Here is an 18,991-nt window from a genome sequence, read left to right on the forward strand (position 1 = left end):
GTGGACTGATCATCAATTCTGAAATAAACTCATTGAATCGCGATATATTTTATATAGGAGATTGTTTTAGTTTACAAAGATTGTTAGAATTTGAGGTATTTTCAATTTTATTTTGTAATAATTATAATCTAGTTTGTACATTTAACTTGGTTTTTATTAATTTAAAAACCAATAAATTTAATCCATTTATAAATTATAATGGCCCTGGGCCTATATTCGCATTACAAGTTTGAATCAAAATATATTCCCCTTTAACATTATTGTTCCCCCAACATTATTAATTACTGTTCAACATTATTATTGTCCTCAATATATTGTTGCTTTCTCTTTGGCCTCAAAAACTTATCGAATGCTGAACACTTAAGGAGAAGAAAAAGAAGAAGAAGTAAAAGAATAAGAAGTTGAAGAAGAAGAAGAAAAGTGGAAGAAGAATAAGAAGAACAAGAAGAAGTCAAACATGAATAAGGATCATGTTCCATTTTTAATAATTTTAACAAGATAAATTGTCATTAAAGTAACTTTTTTCAGGCAACCTAATTTTATCTAGTTGCTAAAACATATTTTTTTCAACTAACCTGAAAATGGGTATTGTTATTATTTCTTATTCCAAAACTATTCTGAAGTATTTTCGGTTGATGCTCGCGTTTTATTTTAGCAAATTTCCCTGTTGGTGAGTAGCTATTACCGTAGGTGGCACAGTAAGAACTGGAGCGGGGACCGATATACTTTAAAATTTTAATGTCCCTAAAGGCCAAAAACACTATTCGTTCAAATTGTTATATATGAATGAGTTTTTTCGTTGGATTTTGATGAAATTTGGTTTTAGGATGTAGGGGGGGATAAATTTAGATTAGTTCGCGAACCATCATGATCGGACTATGAAAACAGGGTTTTGTGGGGGTTTATGGGGTAAAAACTGGGTTTTCTCGTTTTTCCTTCCAAAACATAAAATTTTCCAATTTATCTTGAAACAACTTTAAAGAGCTTACAAAAACAAATAATTTGGTGTATTGAAGTGTTTTTGTACGGTTATAGGTTACGGAGAAAATTCAAAAAATTGTAAATTTAAAATTCCTATGCTATTCTTTTGGAGAATAGGTAAACTGTTGTTGTTTGCTTGTTTACGGATACATATTTTGATGACAATTGTCAAATTTATTTATTTTATACTAAGCTATTCATATGTTACTAAAAAAAAAACACATTATTACCCTCCCTGAAGCATCATACCTAGGTACTTGTTAAACCTAATGTTATTTAAATACATTTTATTTGAAATCCAATCAGGTAAATGGAAATTTGCTTAGTCTGCAGGTTTGCTGCGGTGGGGTATTTTACGCAAAATACAGGCCTATAATATATTATTTATTGTTACCAAAGTGTACACAACGTAGGTCCTAAGTCTTTGGAATGGGCACACGGAAGGGACTAAGGCTAAAGGTGTAGTGACGTCATATCTCTAGAGGGTAATGTCTTCTCTTGAGGCGACACGATTACCGTTACGAAACGATGTGATTTCAGCGGCGTTCGTGGCATAGTTGGTAGCGTTTCGGATTGATGTGCAGGAGGTCCCGGGTTCGAATCCCGCTGGTAGCACTGACTTTTTGTCAACAAATTTTTCATATCAGCAAGTTTGGTTGGTTAGGTTAGGTTATGACAGTTTAATTTTATAATACTACATTTTAAAATTAATTTTATAAGTAATTATTAATTAGATTTTTATCTTATATAGTTTTTATATTATCAGCAAGTCTGGTTGGTTAGGTTATGTTATGACTGTTTAATTTTAAAAATTAAAAATTTATTTTATAATTTTAAAACAATATTTTATAATTAAAAAGTTAATTTTATAACTAAAAAAACAATTAATTTAAATTATTTCAACTTAGCAGTTCTAGCGGCGAACGCTGGCACTACAAGATATGTTAGCCTTAGTCCCTCCCGTGTGCCCCACCGCTAAATCTTTTGGCATTTTAGTCAGCTGATTCAAATTCTCAGAAATAGGGCCCCAAACCACTAAAGACATACCACTGGAGAAACGATATTCATAGACATTTATATATTTTTTTAATAACCTGTAAATCAAGTACGTGATTTCGTTTTATAAAAATGTTGTGTTTTTTGTGGACGATCTCGTTTTATCTTCTCGTATTTTTCAAAACACCACATATTTCTAAAAACAACCTCCTAGAGATACTATGAATTAGTAGTCACATATCAATTTCCAAGTCGGTCAAAAGGTATAGTATGAAACACTGTAGCTAGACTTCCTCACAATTTTTATGTCAAGCTAATGGGGAAATTGTGTGTTAGTTTGCTTATACCGTATATTTTATTCCACCTTAGGATATAATATCGTTTATGTTGACAGATGCAGATGAAGGTGTATGGATTGGTGGTCATGACTTTGGCAAGTATCCGAATTTCCTATGGATATCTACTGGACTACCAGTTGTACTCCTTTGGAGGGCTGGTGAGCCTACAGGCAGTAATTACAATTGCTTGGCAGCTGACCCTCATCATGGATTTTTTAACTCTGATTGTATTATTAGACATAGTTTTGTATGTGAACAAAGAAAAACCGACACCTGAAAAGTTAACTCCTATACAGCAATTGTTATTGGTATTTTTTTAATTCCCATAAAAATAAAGAGAATGTATAATAACGTGATAATACAACTTTTACTTTCTCCCCCCTATAAATAGTATATAGTGTGATTGAACGGAACGGTGTAATATATTTTTTAGCATTATAGTAAAGTAATTTGTCTACTCTTTTTAAGGTATTATTACTATTTTATCCCTCAAGGGCCCACGAGGAGTCATATACAATTCTTAAATAGCAGCATAGGTCAAGTTTGGTATCAAATTCAAGGTCTTAGTTAGTAGAACACAATGTCGCAAACTAAAACTCGAACGGAAAATAATTTATTAATAAAAACCTTTTTTAAAACAAAACGTTTTTAAACGCACTAAAAAGTAGAAAATAATTTATAAAAATGTGGAGAGTATAAATACTTGTAAGATTTAAAACAAAAAACGTGGGGTGCATGCAATAGATAATTTACAATTACCTTCACCTATTGAACTAATGTATTATTATCAATTGCATGCACCCCACGTTTTTCGTGTTAATTTTTACAACCTCTCCACATTTTTATAAATTATTTTCTACTTTTTAGTGAGTTTAAAAACGTTTTGTTTAGAAAAAAAGGTTTTTATTTATAAATTATTTTCTACTTTTTAGTTTGTAATGTGTGTGGATGTTAAATCTATTTTAAGCAAGTATATCAGATCAAGGAAGAGGCATGTGGGAAATCTAAGGTTTATTTGAGTTTCTTTTCATATAATTATGTATTAGATTGAATGAATGGCCTACCTACTAACTATAAATATATCAATCTATTTAACTTATTGTTTACTTTATAGAATACTAAATAAATAACAATTGACATTATTAACAAACACCTTTATATCTGCAATCAGATTGTTTATCATTATTTTGAAATGTTTTATTGTATAAAGAATCTCTTGGGAGCAAATGTTTGTTGCAAATGTGTGTTTGGGAGAATGTTCGGTTAAATTTAAGTATTTACAGCTGACTTAAATTAATTGATATATTATTTACATTCTTACAAAATGTAAACATGGAAAATTTGAAAGCCAAAGGGGTGTAGCCCAAGGGAAATATGAAATTTAAATGATATAATATTGCATTTTCAATTGTCATCCATTTGTGAGCTATGTTTCAGGTTTCAAGTCTCTAGCTCATCGGGAAGTACAGTATCAACATTTGCAAGAAAGCAAGTTAATAAATACAAGCCCAAGGGGCGTAGCCCAAGGGAAATATGAAAATTAAATGTTATAATATTGCATTGTCTTCCATTTGTGAACTATGTTTCAAGTTTCAAGTCTCTAGCTCATCGGGAAGTTAGTATAAAATTCATTGCAACATTTGTACCGGTCAAGAAAGCGAGCTAATAAAAACGTTTTCAAATAATTCTCAAGATAAGAGTTGATACAGCAATGATTATAGAATCTCAATTATTTCCTATATCCATGTATAATTTATTATTACAACTTTTCACAAATATTAGAACAGACTCAGTATAGATCATAAACATAAACAAATGACGTAACTTAAAGAATCCTGTACTAATGATATTAACATGGTTTGACAGTTCCATTTAAGTAATGTTAAATATATTATTAAATGTTAAATATATTAAATTTTAAATGTATATTTAATGTTAAATATATATTTACATTCGGGCGAGTGACATAATTAATTTATGTTTATGATCCATACAGTTTCTGTTCTAATATTCGATCATGGTTGAACCAGCTATGTGGAACTGTGAAATCAAAATTCATTTGACAGTAAGTTCTGATTGTTTAAATTTTTTAACTTTGTAGCATCAAATTTAAAATAATTTAAATTACTTAATTTAAATAAATTAAGAGCATCTCTTGTGATAAGAAGACATCATTTTGTTGCAAAATGTTAATTATAACTATCCAAAATTGTGTTGCAAGTGTTAATAGGTTGTATTAATGTAACACAAATGTTGTTCTATCAACTTATAACTAGGTGTACAATGCAGTTGTCTGCTTGCAATATTGAGTGGAGCAAGCATATTCATCCAATACTTTCCAAAGTCAATGCTCCATCTAGTTAACGTAAATGGGATGCATACTTGCAGCATCCAAAGTCGATGCTTCATCTGTTTCTCGTAAATGTCTACTTTTAGTATCCAAACTCAATGCTGCAATTGGTTTACGTAAAATAATTGTCAACTTGCAGTATCCAAACTCAACGGTACGTTTGGTACTCAATGGTTCATGTAAATGAATTGTCTCCTTGCAGTATCAAAAGTCAATGATATATTTGCTTTACATTAATGGAATGGCAGTAGAGGGAAGGACGGTTATTATCACATGACGTCATAATTAATGTGATTAGGTGAGTATCTAGAGATGGGGAGTATCGTAGTCAGGGCTGGGCATGTACTCTGGTGATGTGTGTGATCACAGATGTTGTAGATGGTATTGTTATTAGGTCAAGGACGTCTGAATGTGTTTTAAAAATATTCTGTACTTATAGGTAAAATATTGTAGTATATTTTCATTTTTGATCTATCCATCTACTAGCTGCCGCATGAGTTCTTCAAACGCCTGATTTAAAAAATATGTTGTGCTGGTAACTTTGGGATTTTGTATTATTAACATAGTTATGTCTACTGTGTTTTGTCCTTGATTACTATTTGAGTTATCTGTTAATGGAGATATATTGTTGTCCGTTGTCGAAGATATTTTGTTTTCTTGAATAGAAGGAGCATTTCCAGAGGACATGTTCACCTAGTGATTGGTAATAGTCAAATGACTGGTAATTCGCACTGTTAACACTTATATAGTGTTTATAGAAGTTTGGGTAATAGGTTTCAGTCTTAATATTGTCTGACCTAAGACGGGAGGAAAACATGTGCACGTACGCATGCGCGTCACGTAACTTGCTCCATCCTGTAGGCACGACTTTAGGTAGACATCCTGTCTGTGTTGGCTTGAACAATGTGAACAGCCTACTTGGATTGAATAATTGATATATTGAGTTCTGTTTGGAATGTAGCATCTAGACACTTTATGCAGTTCTGCAATTATTTGCATCTTATAGGTAAGTAGCGTTGCACTTTTATTGTCACTGCATAATCTTCAAGGTCTGTCTGCAGCGTCAACTAACCAGTATTCACTTGTCTTTGCTAGTGAACCTATTCCTCGAATACTGTAGTCTGTGAACATTAATTACCAATTATCTTGTTGCTTTATTTAATTTCGAGCGTTTTGATTATATTTGCCGATTTTTTAAGTTCAAGTGTTTCTAGTTCTACATATTCCACATCTACATATTGTGATTTGGGGATTTTTCTGATACAGGTAATTATACTCTCTTAATATATTAGTTCTTACTGTTTTAGACCTTAAATACATAAAGCTATTTGTATGGAAAATATTTTGAGTTCTGTTGTTGAGCTTGTGGTTTTACGAAAATTTCTATATATATTAAATTAGTAGTTTTTCAATATGAGACAGTTGAATTAAGATTGCTTAATCATTTAATGTATGTCTCATATTTTGTAATAGATTTTATTCATACAGGCAATTAATCTTTCTTGTGGCATATATTTATAACTATTATTATATTAGTACTAGAGAACCCGTGCTTCAATTTGAGTAATTCTAGCTATATCTTAGAGTTGTTTAAACACTTGTTAGAAAATAATTTTAAATATCTCTTTTTGTGTTGTAAAAGGTTTGCCTACATTATTTTTTTTTGCTCTCAGTTTTAACTGATAACTTCCAATGAATGCTAAACGATCTGCTTCAATTTGGGTTAACATGTTACAACAAAGTTTTTACAGCATTGAGAATTAAAGAAAACTGTTGCCTAACTGATAGCCTGTGTTGCGTAATTTAAGTTTGGGTAATTTTATTTCTTTGATTTGAGACTTCCCGCTAATACTAAGGTGGTCTGCCGTTACACTTTAGACGCATAAATGAGCGAAGCATTATTTAAAGATTGTCAATGGCTAAAGCAGCTAACACCCTACAATATGTTCCCTTTCAACAGATGCACCGTTTGTTTGCCCGATATTATTTAAGTTCTAAAGAATGACAAATTTATCTGATAGTTCATACTGTACCTTTGTAGTGAAACCGGCTATCCTGACCATTTGCTTGTACTTTGTAAATGTGCATAGCAGGATGTACTCGTGCAATCAAAATTTGTTCTACAATCGCCAGGTCAGTTAATTCGTTCGGGGCACTTGACACATCCATATTATTTAACGCCGTGAATTACGTTGCATTTGAACGACAACGGGAACAAATTGGTAATTGATTTGAAGCTGTTAGTCGTTGCTGATGACAGTTAGTCCAAAGTGTAAAATTTTAGTGCATCTAATTCATGTTGGAATTGATTAGCTATCTGCCTATCATTATCAGCTTCATCTGGTTCTTTTTGTTCACGACACCACTCTCTTACAATATTTGCATTATTGGTGCGACGACCAATATTACGTTGGGACTTTGAGCAACAAACAAATATAGCAAAACTGTTACTTCCATTGATAAACTGTTACATTCCAACTTTAACCTAGGATGAAAGTAAACATTGAAATGTAAACAAAACAGTTACAAACAATTAATATATGTTTATCTTATTTAAATGAAATGAGATAAACCCATATGTCATAAACCCAATATAATTTTTATTTCAACTTACATTAAAACAACAAGCGAAATTGCGTGACCCGTAAAATAAAATCCAGAAGGAAATTCGCAAATATTTTTTACCAAAACATTGTACTCAGTATTGTTTAGCTGTTGGCCAAATTTCATATTAATTGGTCAAGCCATTACATTCTGATGCTCTTATAAAGAAGTTACAAAGTGAGGGAAAGTGAGCTTCGCTCAATAATGGGGGTGTGACTTTTAGTTTTCTCAAAAGTTTATGGGTGCTTTTGGCTTTATATATAGATATAGTTTGATTCAAATTTTTAAGATGGAAGAAACTGTTAGTGATATTTATTGAGAATAGCCTCTCATCCTGTTATGTGTTAAATCATAACATAACTGCTTTTTGTGGTCATTTGATAACTTCTAAATTAAGTCTTTTGACTTTAGTAAAATATAGCTGGAATAGATTGCCTCTTTCTTATTTGATTTTTATCGAGAATTACCTCACATACTGTTAGGTCTAAAATCGTAACATATCTGCTTTTTGTGATCATTTGATGAATTATAAATTGCTTCTTTCTTATATGGTTGTTTGAGATGGAAGTAAATGTTAGTGATTTCCTTGTTTGATTTTTATTGGGAATCGCTTCACACTGCTAGGTTTTTAAATAATAATAAAACAGTTTTTGTCATCTTTCGATTAGTTTAATTTACATTTTTGACTTTGTTAAAATGTAGGTGTTTCCTTATACGATTGTTTATAATGGATATAATGTTAGTGATTTTCTTATTTGATTTTTATTGTGAATTGCAATTGTATATGATTGAAAATAACTGATAGCTATTTCCTTCTTGCGACAGTAATAAAACTGTTTTTGTGATCATTCAAAGGTTTGAAATTCGACTTTGTTAAAATGTAGCTTTATTGGGAATCGCTTCACACTGCTAGGTTTTTAAATAATAAAACAGTTTTTGTGATCTTTCGATTAATTTAATATACGTTTTTGACTTTGTTAAAATGTAGGTGTTTCCTTATACGATTGTTTATAATGGAAATAATGTTAGTGATTTTCTTATTTGATTTTTATTGGGAATTGCAATTGTATATGATTGAAAATAACTGATGGCTATTTCCTTCTTGCGACAGTAATAAAACTGTTTTTGTGATCATTCAAAGGTTTGAATTTCGACTTTGTTAAAATGTAGCTTTATTGGGAATCGCTTCACACTGCTAGGTTTTTAAATAATAAAACAGTTTTTGTGATCTTTCGATTAATTTAATATATGTTTTTGACTTTGTTAAAATGTAGGTGTTTCCTTATACGATTGTTTATAATGGAAATAATGTTAGTGATTTTCTTATTTGATTTTTATTGGGAATTGCAATTGTATATGATTGAAAATAACTGATAACTTTTTCCTTCTTGCGACAGTAATAAAACTGTTTTTGTGATCATTCAAAGGTTTGAATTTTGACTTTGTTAAAATGTAGCTTGATGAAGATGATTCTTATACGATTGTTTAAGATAGAAAATACTGTCAGTGATTTCCTTATTTGATTGTTATCGGGAATGGTTTGAAAACAATAATCAAACTATCTCATAGGTCTTTAATCAATAACAAAACCGTTTTATGTATCTTCTGATAATTTGAAATTAAAATATAGCTTGCTTAAGATTTTTTTTTTCAAAATAAACGCATAAAATGGTTACAATACTTAATAAATTTAATGTGCATTTTCTTTTCTAGAGTTATCGTGGCCTAACTTTATACACCAAGTGTTCCTGATTTCTACTGAAATAGGTAGGTCTAATTATTCTCTGTTCCATATTGTGTTTGCGTAGCTGAAATGATGTGATATATTAGTTGAAATCTACATGTATAATTAAATATATTGCATGGGTTACATATTGGTGTCTGCTAAATGTTGTTGTATTCTAATATTGTAATTAGCTTGGTTAGTAATTTAATTGATTAAATATCTTGTTCTTGAGGCCTGAAGAAAATTGTTTCTCTGATTATATACCATTCTTAAGCGAACAACTTATACCTTTTAATGGACTTTACTTCAGTTTTAAGCATGTATATTGTTTTGGATTGATACAAATATGATTAGTAGCTGCACGTGTTAGTTACACCCCCCCCCTTTGCTTCATTATTGCGAGACTTCCACTACACCACTTGTCCGTTGATTGGCTGAGTAGACCACGCCCCCAGTGAGCCCTCCCCACTACACCACCTGTCCTGTGATTGGCTGAGTAGACCACACCCCCATATAGCCCGGCCCCCCACCAGAGCGCATAAAACTAGTTGGAGTTCTTTCAAACTTCACTGTTCATCACGTGCTCTTGCCAGGTACACATCATGTGCACAAGCAAGCTGCACATCAAGTGATGAACGGTGAGCTAACTTATGCAATGTTGGGCCCGCATTCATATATCAGCTCATTTCTTTTTCAGGTTAATAATAACTAATCTTTTGTTGAATTGCTATGTTTACTTGTTTTTTCCTTTCAGGTTAACTAACTTGTTGTTGCATTACTATATTCACTTGTTTTGTTTTCTGGTTAACTAACTTGTTGTTTATTTTGTTTGCAGGTTGACCTCCAATGTATATGTCTAATCATTTTCAGGTTAAACTCTATCCTTCCTTAAGACACATAGAGGCATGAAAACCTTATGTGTTTCCTTAAAGTGCAAAATGGCATGAAAACCAATTGTACTTAGATGTCCATACCCTATTCAAATCTTGTATATATGTTTAATCATTTTCAGGTTAAACTCTATCCTTCCTTAACACACATAGAGGCAAGAAAACCTGATGTGTTTCCTTAAAGTGCAAAATGGCATGAAAACCAATTGTACTTAGATCTCCATACCCTATTCAAATCTTGTCTATATGTCTAATCATTTTCAGGTTAAACTCTATCCTTCCTTAACACACATAGAGGCAAGAAAACCTGATGTGTTTCCTTAAAGTGCAAAATGGCATGAAAACCAATTGTACTTAGATCTCCATACCCTATTCAAATCTTGTCTATATGTCTAATCATTTTCAGGTTAAACTCTATCCTTCCTTAACACACATAGAGGCAAGAAAACCTTATGTGTTTCCTTAAAGTGCAAAATGGCATGAAAACCAATTGTACTTAGATCTCCATACCCTATTCAAATCTTGTCTATATGTCTAATCATTTTCAGGTTCTTCATGCATGTACTGTTGTAGTCTTACTTGTAGATAGTCTTGTAGATACTATGCACCAGTAGTTGTGTTTTGGTGTTGGTAGTTTGAATCTTTGCACTACTATTTTTCTTGCATGGCTTTCGGTTTTTTTTTTAATAGAGGATGACCTTGACCTACTTTTATGATTGGTTAGTTGAAACTTTATCTTTGAAAATAGTTTATCATTCCATAGCCAAACTCTTCCTATTAGATATAATTATTTCCCACTCCCCACCCTTTTACAACACTCCTAACTTCCCCCACTCTGTCCTATACCTATATCCCCCACCACTTGGAGTGGGTATATATGTGAGAGCATTTTGGTTAATAACATCATTCTGTTGCCTGCCTGCAGAAGAGCCATGGACCCCTGCTTCAGAAAGACCACTAAGCCGATGAAGCCGGTGGCTGGAGTGAAAAGGTCCAAACTTCTCCAGGCATTGAATGGGGAAATAAGGAAAGAATGTACTGTCTCCAAGACGATTCAGGAGCCTGGACCTTCTTCTGCTGCTGCCAACACTTCTTCTGGACCTTCTGCTGCTGCCAACACTTCAAAGCCTCTGCCTGTCTCCAAGATTTCTCCAGAGCCTGGATCGTCAACTTCTATCGTCAAGAATATTCAAGAGCCTGGACCTTCTTCTTCTGCTGCCAACACTTTGAAACCTAGGCCTCCATCATCGCCATCGTCTTCTTCTTCTTCATCCTCGTCTTTTGACTCCTTGTCTTCATCATCCTCATCCTCGTCTTCTACGTCATCCCCCCGAAAACAAAGAAATATGTCCCCCCTATCAATGCTACTTTCTCCCTTGATTGTCTCCTTACTATCCCCTATCAAATCTCCTGAAAAGCCATCTCCTCCCAAAGATAAGCCGTCTCCTCTCAAAAACAAGTCATCTCCTAACAAAGATAAGTCATCTCCAAAACCTCAAACACCTAACCTAACTCTTCCTAATTTAAATCCATCCTCAAACCAGATTACCAACATAGATTCTCCTGAAATAACCATTCCATTACCTCCACCCAAATCCCTCCCTGCTGCACCTGCTGTTGTAAGAAAACTATTTGCAAAACCCGAGTCCTCAAAAGAATCCCTTCCCTCACAAAAAACCCCTTCTGAAAAAATGCAAAAACTTATGGCAAAAAGACGAGCAGCATTTAAGATCAAGTCTCAATGTACTTATGTTTTCCAAAAAGGGGTGAAAAAAGGTGAGCGCTGTGAAAAATCCTGCTTTTCCGATACCAATGTGTGTAGCCTCCACACTAAGGGGAAAAGCAGGATGGTACCCGCCCAACCTAAAATTGTTAATAATAATCCTGTCACAGAAAATCCTCCATCATTTGAAAGATCAAGACCATCAATTATTGTAAAAACTCAGGCTCAGGAAAAATCTTGCTTATCTGATCCGGCACCGAGCACCTCCCGTGTTGTTGTGATAAACAAGATCTTACCCAGCCAACCACGGACGTCAGGCTTTGCTCGACCCTGTCGTCCACCACAAATTATTGCCAAAAAAACCAGAATTAATAGGTTGCCCAAAAACAAAAAGTTAGAAATTCTAATGATGACACCAGTGGTGAAGTCATTTTAAAAGAAGGAAATGACAGGTTCCGCCTTAAATTACCAAGAGGCATGACCATCCCGAATACACCACACCGATACTACTTAATTCGTGATCGGTCTTCGGGATTGGCTACAGTAACATTGTAAATTGGTTTTTAGTTTTAACGTGTTTTTATTATTTTCTTTATTTTCCTTTAGTATGCAAAAATCGGGAACGCATATTTTGTTGTATCATAACAAATGCGTTCCCAATTTTTGCATTCAAAGAGTGACCTTGAGCTTTTCAACCTATTTTATCGTAAAGGTTTAGGAACACATTTGTCATAACCTTATAATGTGTTCCTAAAGTTTTGTGTATAATATATTTAGACCAAGTTATATTTAACATTTTAATCGTTCATATTGTACAATAAAGATTATATTTCTTCAATGCCATGCTATATAACTTAACAATTCAAGGTAAAATATATACATATATATACTTATTTGTAGTAACTTTCTCAGGCTAATTCCTCCATATATATATTCTATTGTTTTTGAACTCTTATCTTTATACTTAAACTTTAAATTATTCCTGGACTTTCAAATTAAATCAAAATAGCATTTATTTAGCAAAACAAAATTTACTTCATATTAGTTCAATACAAAAACTGTTTACAATATTGTTTATATTTTGTCATTATTTGTTTTTTCTATTTAGACAAAAATAAAATGTGCTTGAATTTTATGTTTAGTTTTTCTTATGAAAACCTTATCTATTGTTAATATTCCAAATCATTTTAGGTACTCATAATTAAGACCAATACAGTCATAGAATATTGTTAAAGCGTAATACTGTGCCCAAACAATTAGGTCAAGGTCAAACTGAAGAATTTTTAAAAAACAATAAAATAGCTACATGTTTTATGATTCACTCTCTGAACTAAATGATAATCTTCTACGAACATTACCACAAAACTGTAATATTCGACAAAGTTTGTTTTCACCATTTTCAACTTCATCTGCTTGAACTGGAATCGTTGGTGTTTCACAATAGTCCGAATGAAATTCTTTAATTGGTGTGTCTTCAGTGGGTTGAATTTGTTCATTAATAAACTCTTCGTCCACTTGTTCTTCTAGCATCTCTTGCAAGTCCTCGTCACTTTCTGTATTGTTTTCTTCCACATTCCCTGCTTCATCAAAATCAGTCGGTAAGATTCTGGGCTCTACTCCAGTAAGGTATGTGTGGTCTGTAGGAGGCATTGTGAATGTGTATGCTAAACCCCTATTTCAGGTGTTATTTATAAAATACTTAAGCCATTGGTGGGGGGTTTAACACGCCCCTTCATTGAATAAAAATGGAGTGGGGGTTATACACTGTGCTATATATATGAGTCCTGAGCCCCACCCATATCATTACTGTGAATACAACCATGCAGTGTGTAATGTAGATAGTTTTCTAAGTAGTGTCTTAAACCTGCAAAAATGTATCAATGTGAAAATTGTTGGGAGTCTTTTGAGGATGAATTGCTCTTAAATATTCATCATGAACTCTTACATAGACCTAATGAATCTTCAACACCGATGGAATATGAAGATTTCGTTAAAGACCCCTTCTTGCAACAGAATAGATCAACAGTTATACAGTATGCACCACCAAACCAACAATTGTCAGTAGAAATATTAGCTCAAGCATTTCCTAAAGCAATAGTAAACCATTTCAAAATTTCTAATAACAATTATGAATTGTCAGATTTTATTTTAAAAGCTAAACCCCTTATCATAGAAACACTAGAAAAGGAACTAACCAGACTTAATTTTATCAAATTCGGCTTGCTCTTGGACACTAGATTTACAAATGTGCAAAATGAGGTTTCCCCGCGGGGGTTTATAACACGAAATAAATCGATCATGGTAACCAGTGATAAAGAGGCTGAAGTCGACAGTTGCTTACAAGAAATTGTTGTTAAAATATCTGAACATGAAGGAAGAGGATCTGGGTGGTCTTTGCTAAGTGTAGACAGTTTAGATATACGTGTACATAAACATGGATATGGTGATAGAGGTAGTAGTTTCATTCCACTGCCTAAAAAAATTGCTGATACAAGAACTTGTATAAATGTTCAAAATGAGGACAATGAATGTTTTAAATATGCACTTTTAGCAAAGTTTGTTGAAGATAGGAATGCCTATAGACCTAGCCGGTATTATAGTGAAGTGGCTCATAAATATAATTTCTCAGGTTTGTCTTACCCAGTGTCTTTAAAAGATATCAAGAGATTTGAAAAACAGAATCTTAATTCATCAGTTAATGTCTATGGATTGGATGAGTCTAATAATGTTTTTCCCATTCAGGTTACATCTCATGAGCGTAAAGACCATACTGATCTTTTACTCCTCACAAATGGTAAAATCTCACATTATGTATACATCAAAAACTTTAATGCACTTTTATCAAGACAACTATCCAAAAGGAAGATGAGACTCACTATTTGCAAACGTTGTTTTTGCTATGTTGCCAAACCATTTCAGATGGGTGGTAAGGAATGGTTACTTGACCACCAACGTCTCTGCAATAGTAAGGATGAAGTAAGGGTTAAATTACCTCCCCCTAATAGAGCTTTTATTAAATTCAACAAAACCGCTCAACAATATCGAATACCAATTGTTATATATGCAGACTTTGAGTCATCATTAGTTCCTTTAGTTATAGATGAGTGTGATCAAAGTAAAATTAAAAAATTTCAATTTCATGAACCAAACAGCTTTTGTTTAATGCTTAAATCAACTTTGGAAGAAGATCATCTACGTCGGTATGGGTTAACAACCCAACCACTTGTATATCGAGGTGAAAATGCTGCTAAGACATTTGTAGATAACCTGTATGATATAGCTAATAAGGTAGAAAAACTGTATAGTTATGTAGTTCCGATGAACAATCTTCAACATGATGAATTGACATTCCATGAAAGTGCGGATAGATGTTACCTTTGTGACTGTAGTTTTACAGAAGACAACAGGCGTGTGCGTGATCATGATCACCTGACTGGTTTTTACAAAGGCCCTGCTTGCAACAGGTGTAACATTAATTTTAAATTACCAAAGTTTATCCCTGTAGTGTTCCACAATTTAAGTGGATATGACTCACATTTCATAATTCCTGAATTAGGTAGGGACAAAGGGGCGATTGATGTTTTAGCTACAAGCACGGAGAAATTTATAAGTTTTTCGAAAAAAGTGGGTAAAATAAAATTAAGGTTTGTTGACTCTTTTAGATTCATGGCTTCTAGTTTAGAGAAATTGACAGCTAATTTGCAAAGAGAACACTTTATTGAAACTCAAAAGATTGTTGCATCTGATAAAATGGATTTGGTTCTTCGTAAAGGAGTGTACCCTTATGATTATATTGATAATCCTGAAAGATTCAACGAGACGTCACTGCCACCCATTGAGGCATTTTACAGTCAGTTAAATGATTCTAATATTGACCCTGAAGACTATCAACATGCTTGCCAGGTATGGAACGAGTTAAAAATGAACACCTTAGGCGAGTATAGTGACTTTTATGTGAAGTTAGATGTAACACTTCTTTGCGATATAATGGAGGAATTCCGTAACACCTGTATAGCGGCCTATGGATTAGACCCACTACATTCTTACACCTCACCTGGATTAGCTTGGCAAGCTATGTTAAAAGAAACAAAATGTACATTACAGCTGTTAACAGACATTGATATGGTTCTCATGATTGAATCTAGTATCCGTGGAGGGCTTACCCAGAGTGTTACACGACATGTAAAAGCAAATAATAAACACATTCCAGGCTTCAAGAAGGAGGACCCATCAGTTTATCTAGGGTATTTTGACGCTAATAACTTATATGGGTGGGCAATGTCAAACCCACTTCCATATGGTAATTTTCAATGGATTGATCCAATATTATTAGGTGATGTGACAACTATCCCAAAAAATGGCGACACCGGATTTATAATGGAGTGTGATTTTGAATACCCATCCACACTTCATGATCATCACTATGATTTACCTCTATTAGCTAAATCCGAAATACCACCAGAGGGAAAACACCCTAAGCTGATGATGACGCTTAACGACAAGAAACGCTATGTTGCCCATTTTTGGGTTGTCCAACAAGCCATTGAACTCGGTCTAAAATTAAAAAAAGTTCACCGTGTTTTACAGTTTAATCAATCATGTTGGTTAAAAACATATATTGACTCAAACACAAAAAGAAGAGCTGCAGCATCATCAGCTTTCCAAAAGGACTTTTTTAAGCTGATGAATAATGCGATATTTGGAAAGACCTTAGAAAATAAAAGAAAACATAAAAATGTTAAGTTAGTATCGGATCCCAAAAAGGTAGAAAAACTTGTAAGGCAACCAAATTTTAAATCATCTATTATCATAAATGAAAATCTTGTTTGTGTGTCAATGGACAAAACTACTATTAAAATGGATAGACCTATGTATGTTGGTATGTGTATACTTGACATTTCAAAAACACACATGTACGACTTTCATTATAACAAGATGGTTTCATTTTACGGAAGAGACAATATTGGAATTATATATATGGATACCGACGCATTCCTTTATTGGATAAAAACTCATGATATGTATGAAGATTTACGAACATTTATGTATAAAGACGATTTCGACTTTTCTGACTACCCGAGGGATCATCATAACTATGACAATGGTAAACACAAAAAGGTGTTAGGAAAGTTCAAAGACGAAACAAATGGAATCCCTTTGGAAGAAGTAGTAGCACTGATGTCGAAGCTATACTCATTAAAATTATACACTGGAAGTACTGACAGTGATATTGGTGTAATAAAAAAGGCAAAAGGAATCAAAAGTTTATATTTGAAGAAGAAACTCAAATTTGAACATTTTAAAAAGTGTTTATTTGAAAACCAAGTTCATGTTGCAAGTTTCAAAACAATCAGAAGCTTTAACCATAGACTATATACAATTGTGCAAGAGAAGACTGCATTAACATCCAATGATAACAAAAGATATATACTCGAAAATGGTATTGATACACTTCCTTTTGGACACTATTCAATTGTAACAAATTAACCTAATACATCCAAACTTTTCCTGTCCTAGATTATCCCAATATCCTCCCCGTAAAAAGGAGGGGGGCATTATACACTGCCCCCCTCTTTTTTACACATATTTCAAATGACCTTGACCTATATAACCAATTGATAATTATCAGAGATGTCCATTATTACGACTGACCTGTACAACGGATGTTAAAATTAATTATGGTTTCTAAATGGCAAATTGTTTCTGAAATTCACAAACCTGCAAGGAAAAACTTTCCAAGGAGGAATACAATACTAAAAGGAATTAATGACTTATACCAAGCGGATCTAATTGAAATGATACCTTACAGTAAATTTAATAAGGGATTTAAATATATACTGACAGTGATAAACTGCTTCACAAAAGTTGCTGATGCCATGCCTTTGAAGGATAAAACCGGAAAAAGTGTGACCAAGGCTATGGAGACAGTTATCCGGAGGGATAATAATATTATCAAACATTTGCAAACTGACGATGGAAAAGAATATTTCAATAAGGACTTTTCAGTGCTAATGAAAAAATATAATATAAATCACTATTCAACAAAATCTGAAAAAAAGGCTGCAATTATCGAACGATTTAATAGAACAATAAAAGGAGATTTGTTTAAGGAATTTTCAAATAGAGGTTCTTATGTATGGATTAATATACTTGGAGATTTGTTGAACAACTACAACAATAGGTTTCATAGAACCATAGGTATGACCCCAAGTGAGGTAAATGAAAATAATTCAGAACAAGTCTTGAACAACATTAAAAGAAATACACGCCCAAAGGTTGAAAAGATTTTACCACATAAATTTGTTGAAGGTGATAAAGTTCGTATAAGTAAATATAAGGGGATATTTAGTAAGAAATATCTACCGAACTGGACTAACGAAGTTTTCACTGTTTATAGAGTGCAACCGACATATCCAGAAACATATATTTTGAAGGACAATAAAGGTCAAATTTTACATGGAGGTTTTTATGGTCATGAGATGTTAAAATCTTCTACAGGAGATATTTACCTTGTTGAAAAAGTTTTAAAGCGTAAAAAAGATAAGGTTTTGGTTCGCTGGCTAGGTTTTGATAAAAGTGAAGACACTTGGGTGTCTAAAGAAAATATTATATAGAATACGTCATTTATGAAACAACTATCACAGAGTGATGTCATGGAGATTATACACAATGGATATTCTTTTGAAATTGAGAATATAGACAATTTAACTGTAGATAATGTAAAACTCAAAGAAGGAAGACATGGTAAACTATTACCCGATAGTGTTAGGGCTATTGTAAGTGGACCATCCAATTGTGGAAAAACTAATGTTGTATTTAACTTGTTAACAAACCCACATGGTTTGCGGTTTAATAATGTTTATATATTTTCAAAATCATTGGCTCAACCTAAATATCAACTATTAGATAAAATAATTTCAGACGTAAAAGAGGTATCTTTATTCAAATTTGATGCAAGCAGTGAAATACTACAACCTGGTGAAGCTAAACCTCATTCTGTATTCATATTCGATGACGTGTCGTGTGAAAATCATGACACGATACGAAACTATTTTTCCATGGGGAGACACAACAGTATAGACTGTATATACATTGGTCAAACATATAGCAAAATTCCAAAACAATTAATAAGGGATAATGCAAATGTAATTATAATTTTTAAACAAGATGAGATGAATTTAAAACACATATATAATGATCATGTAGGTGTTGATATGCCATTTGAAATGTTAAAAACAATATGTTGTAAGGCTTGGGGTGAAAAATATGGATTTGTTGTAATTGATAAGGATCAAACTATAAAAAACGGGCGATATCGAATAGGGTTTGATAGGTTCGTTATAATACACTAACAGTTATAAACCTTATCTATTAGTAGATTGA

The 18,991-nt window shown here is 32.9% G+C and overlaps 2 protein-coding genes across 3 annotated transcripts in view; both read left to right on the forward strand.

The window, feature by feature from the left end:
• The window catches only part of LOC128982006 (vascular endothelial growth factor receptor 1-like), a 137,284-nt gene extending 134,618 nt beyond the window's left edge, over positions 1–2,666 (forward strand). For both annotated transcript variants that reach the window (XM_054401039.1, XM_054401038.1), the window contains exon 15: positions 2,372–2,666. In XM_054401039.1, the coding sequence (XP_054257014.1) occupies positions 2,372–2,592 (221 nt within the window). In that variant the 3' untranslated portion in view covers positions 2,593–2,666. The remainder of the gene's footprint in view (positions 1–2,371) is intronic.
• An 8,151-nt stretch (positions 2,667–10,817) lies between these two features.
• On the forward strand, positions 10,818–12,044 carry LOC128982005 (uncharacterized). Its single transcript, XM_054401035.1, has one exon. The coding sequence runs from the start codon at positions 10,818–10,820 to the stop codon at positions 12,042–12,044; it is 1,227 nt and encodes a 408-aa protein (XP_054257010.1).
• Positions 12,045–18,991: the final 6,947 nt, after the last annotated feature.

The sequence above is a fragment of the Macrosteles quadrilineatus genome, unplaced genomic scaffold, assembly GCF_028750875.1.
Source record: "Macrosteles quadrilineatus isolate MER2022 unplaced genomic scaffold, UCM_ALF_1.0 Scaffold_77__1_contigs__length_550361, whole genome shotgun sequence".
In the NCBI taxonomy this organism is placed as follows: Eukaryota; Metazoa; Arthropoda; class Insecta; order Hemiptera; family Cicadellidae; genus Macrosteles; species Macrosteles quadrilineatus.

Coding starts and splice junctions, on each gene's coding strand:
- LOC128982005 (XM_054401035.1), top strand. CDS start 10,818: ATGGACCCCTGCTTCAGAAAGACCACTAAGCCGATGAAGCCGGTGGCT.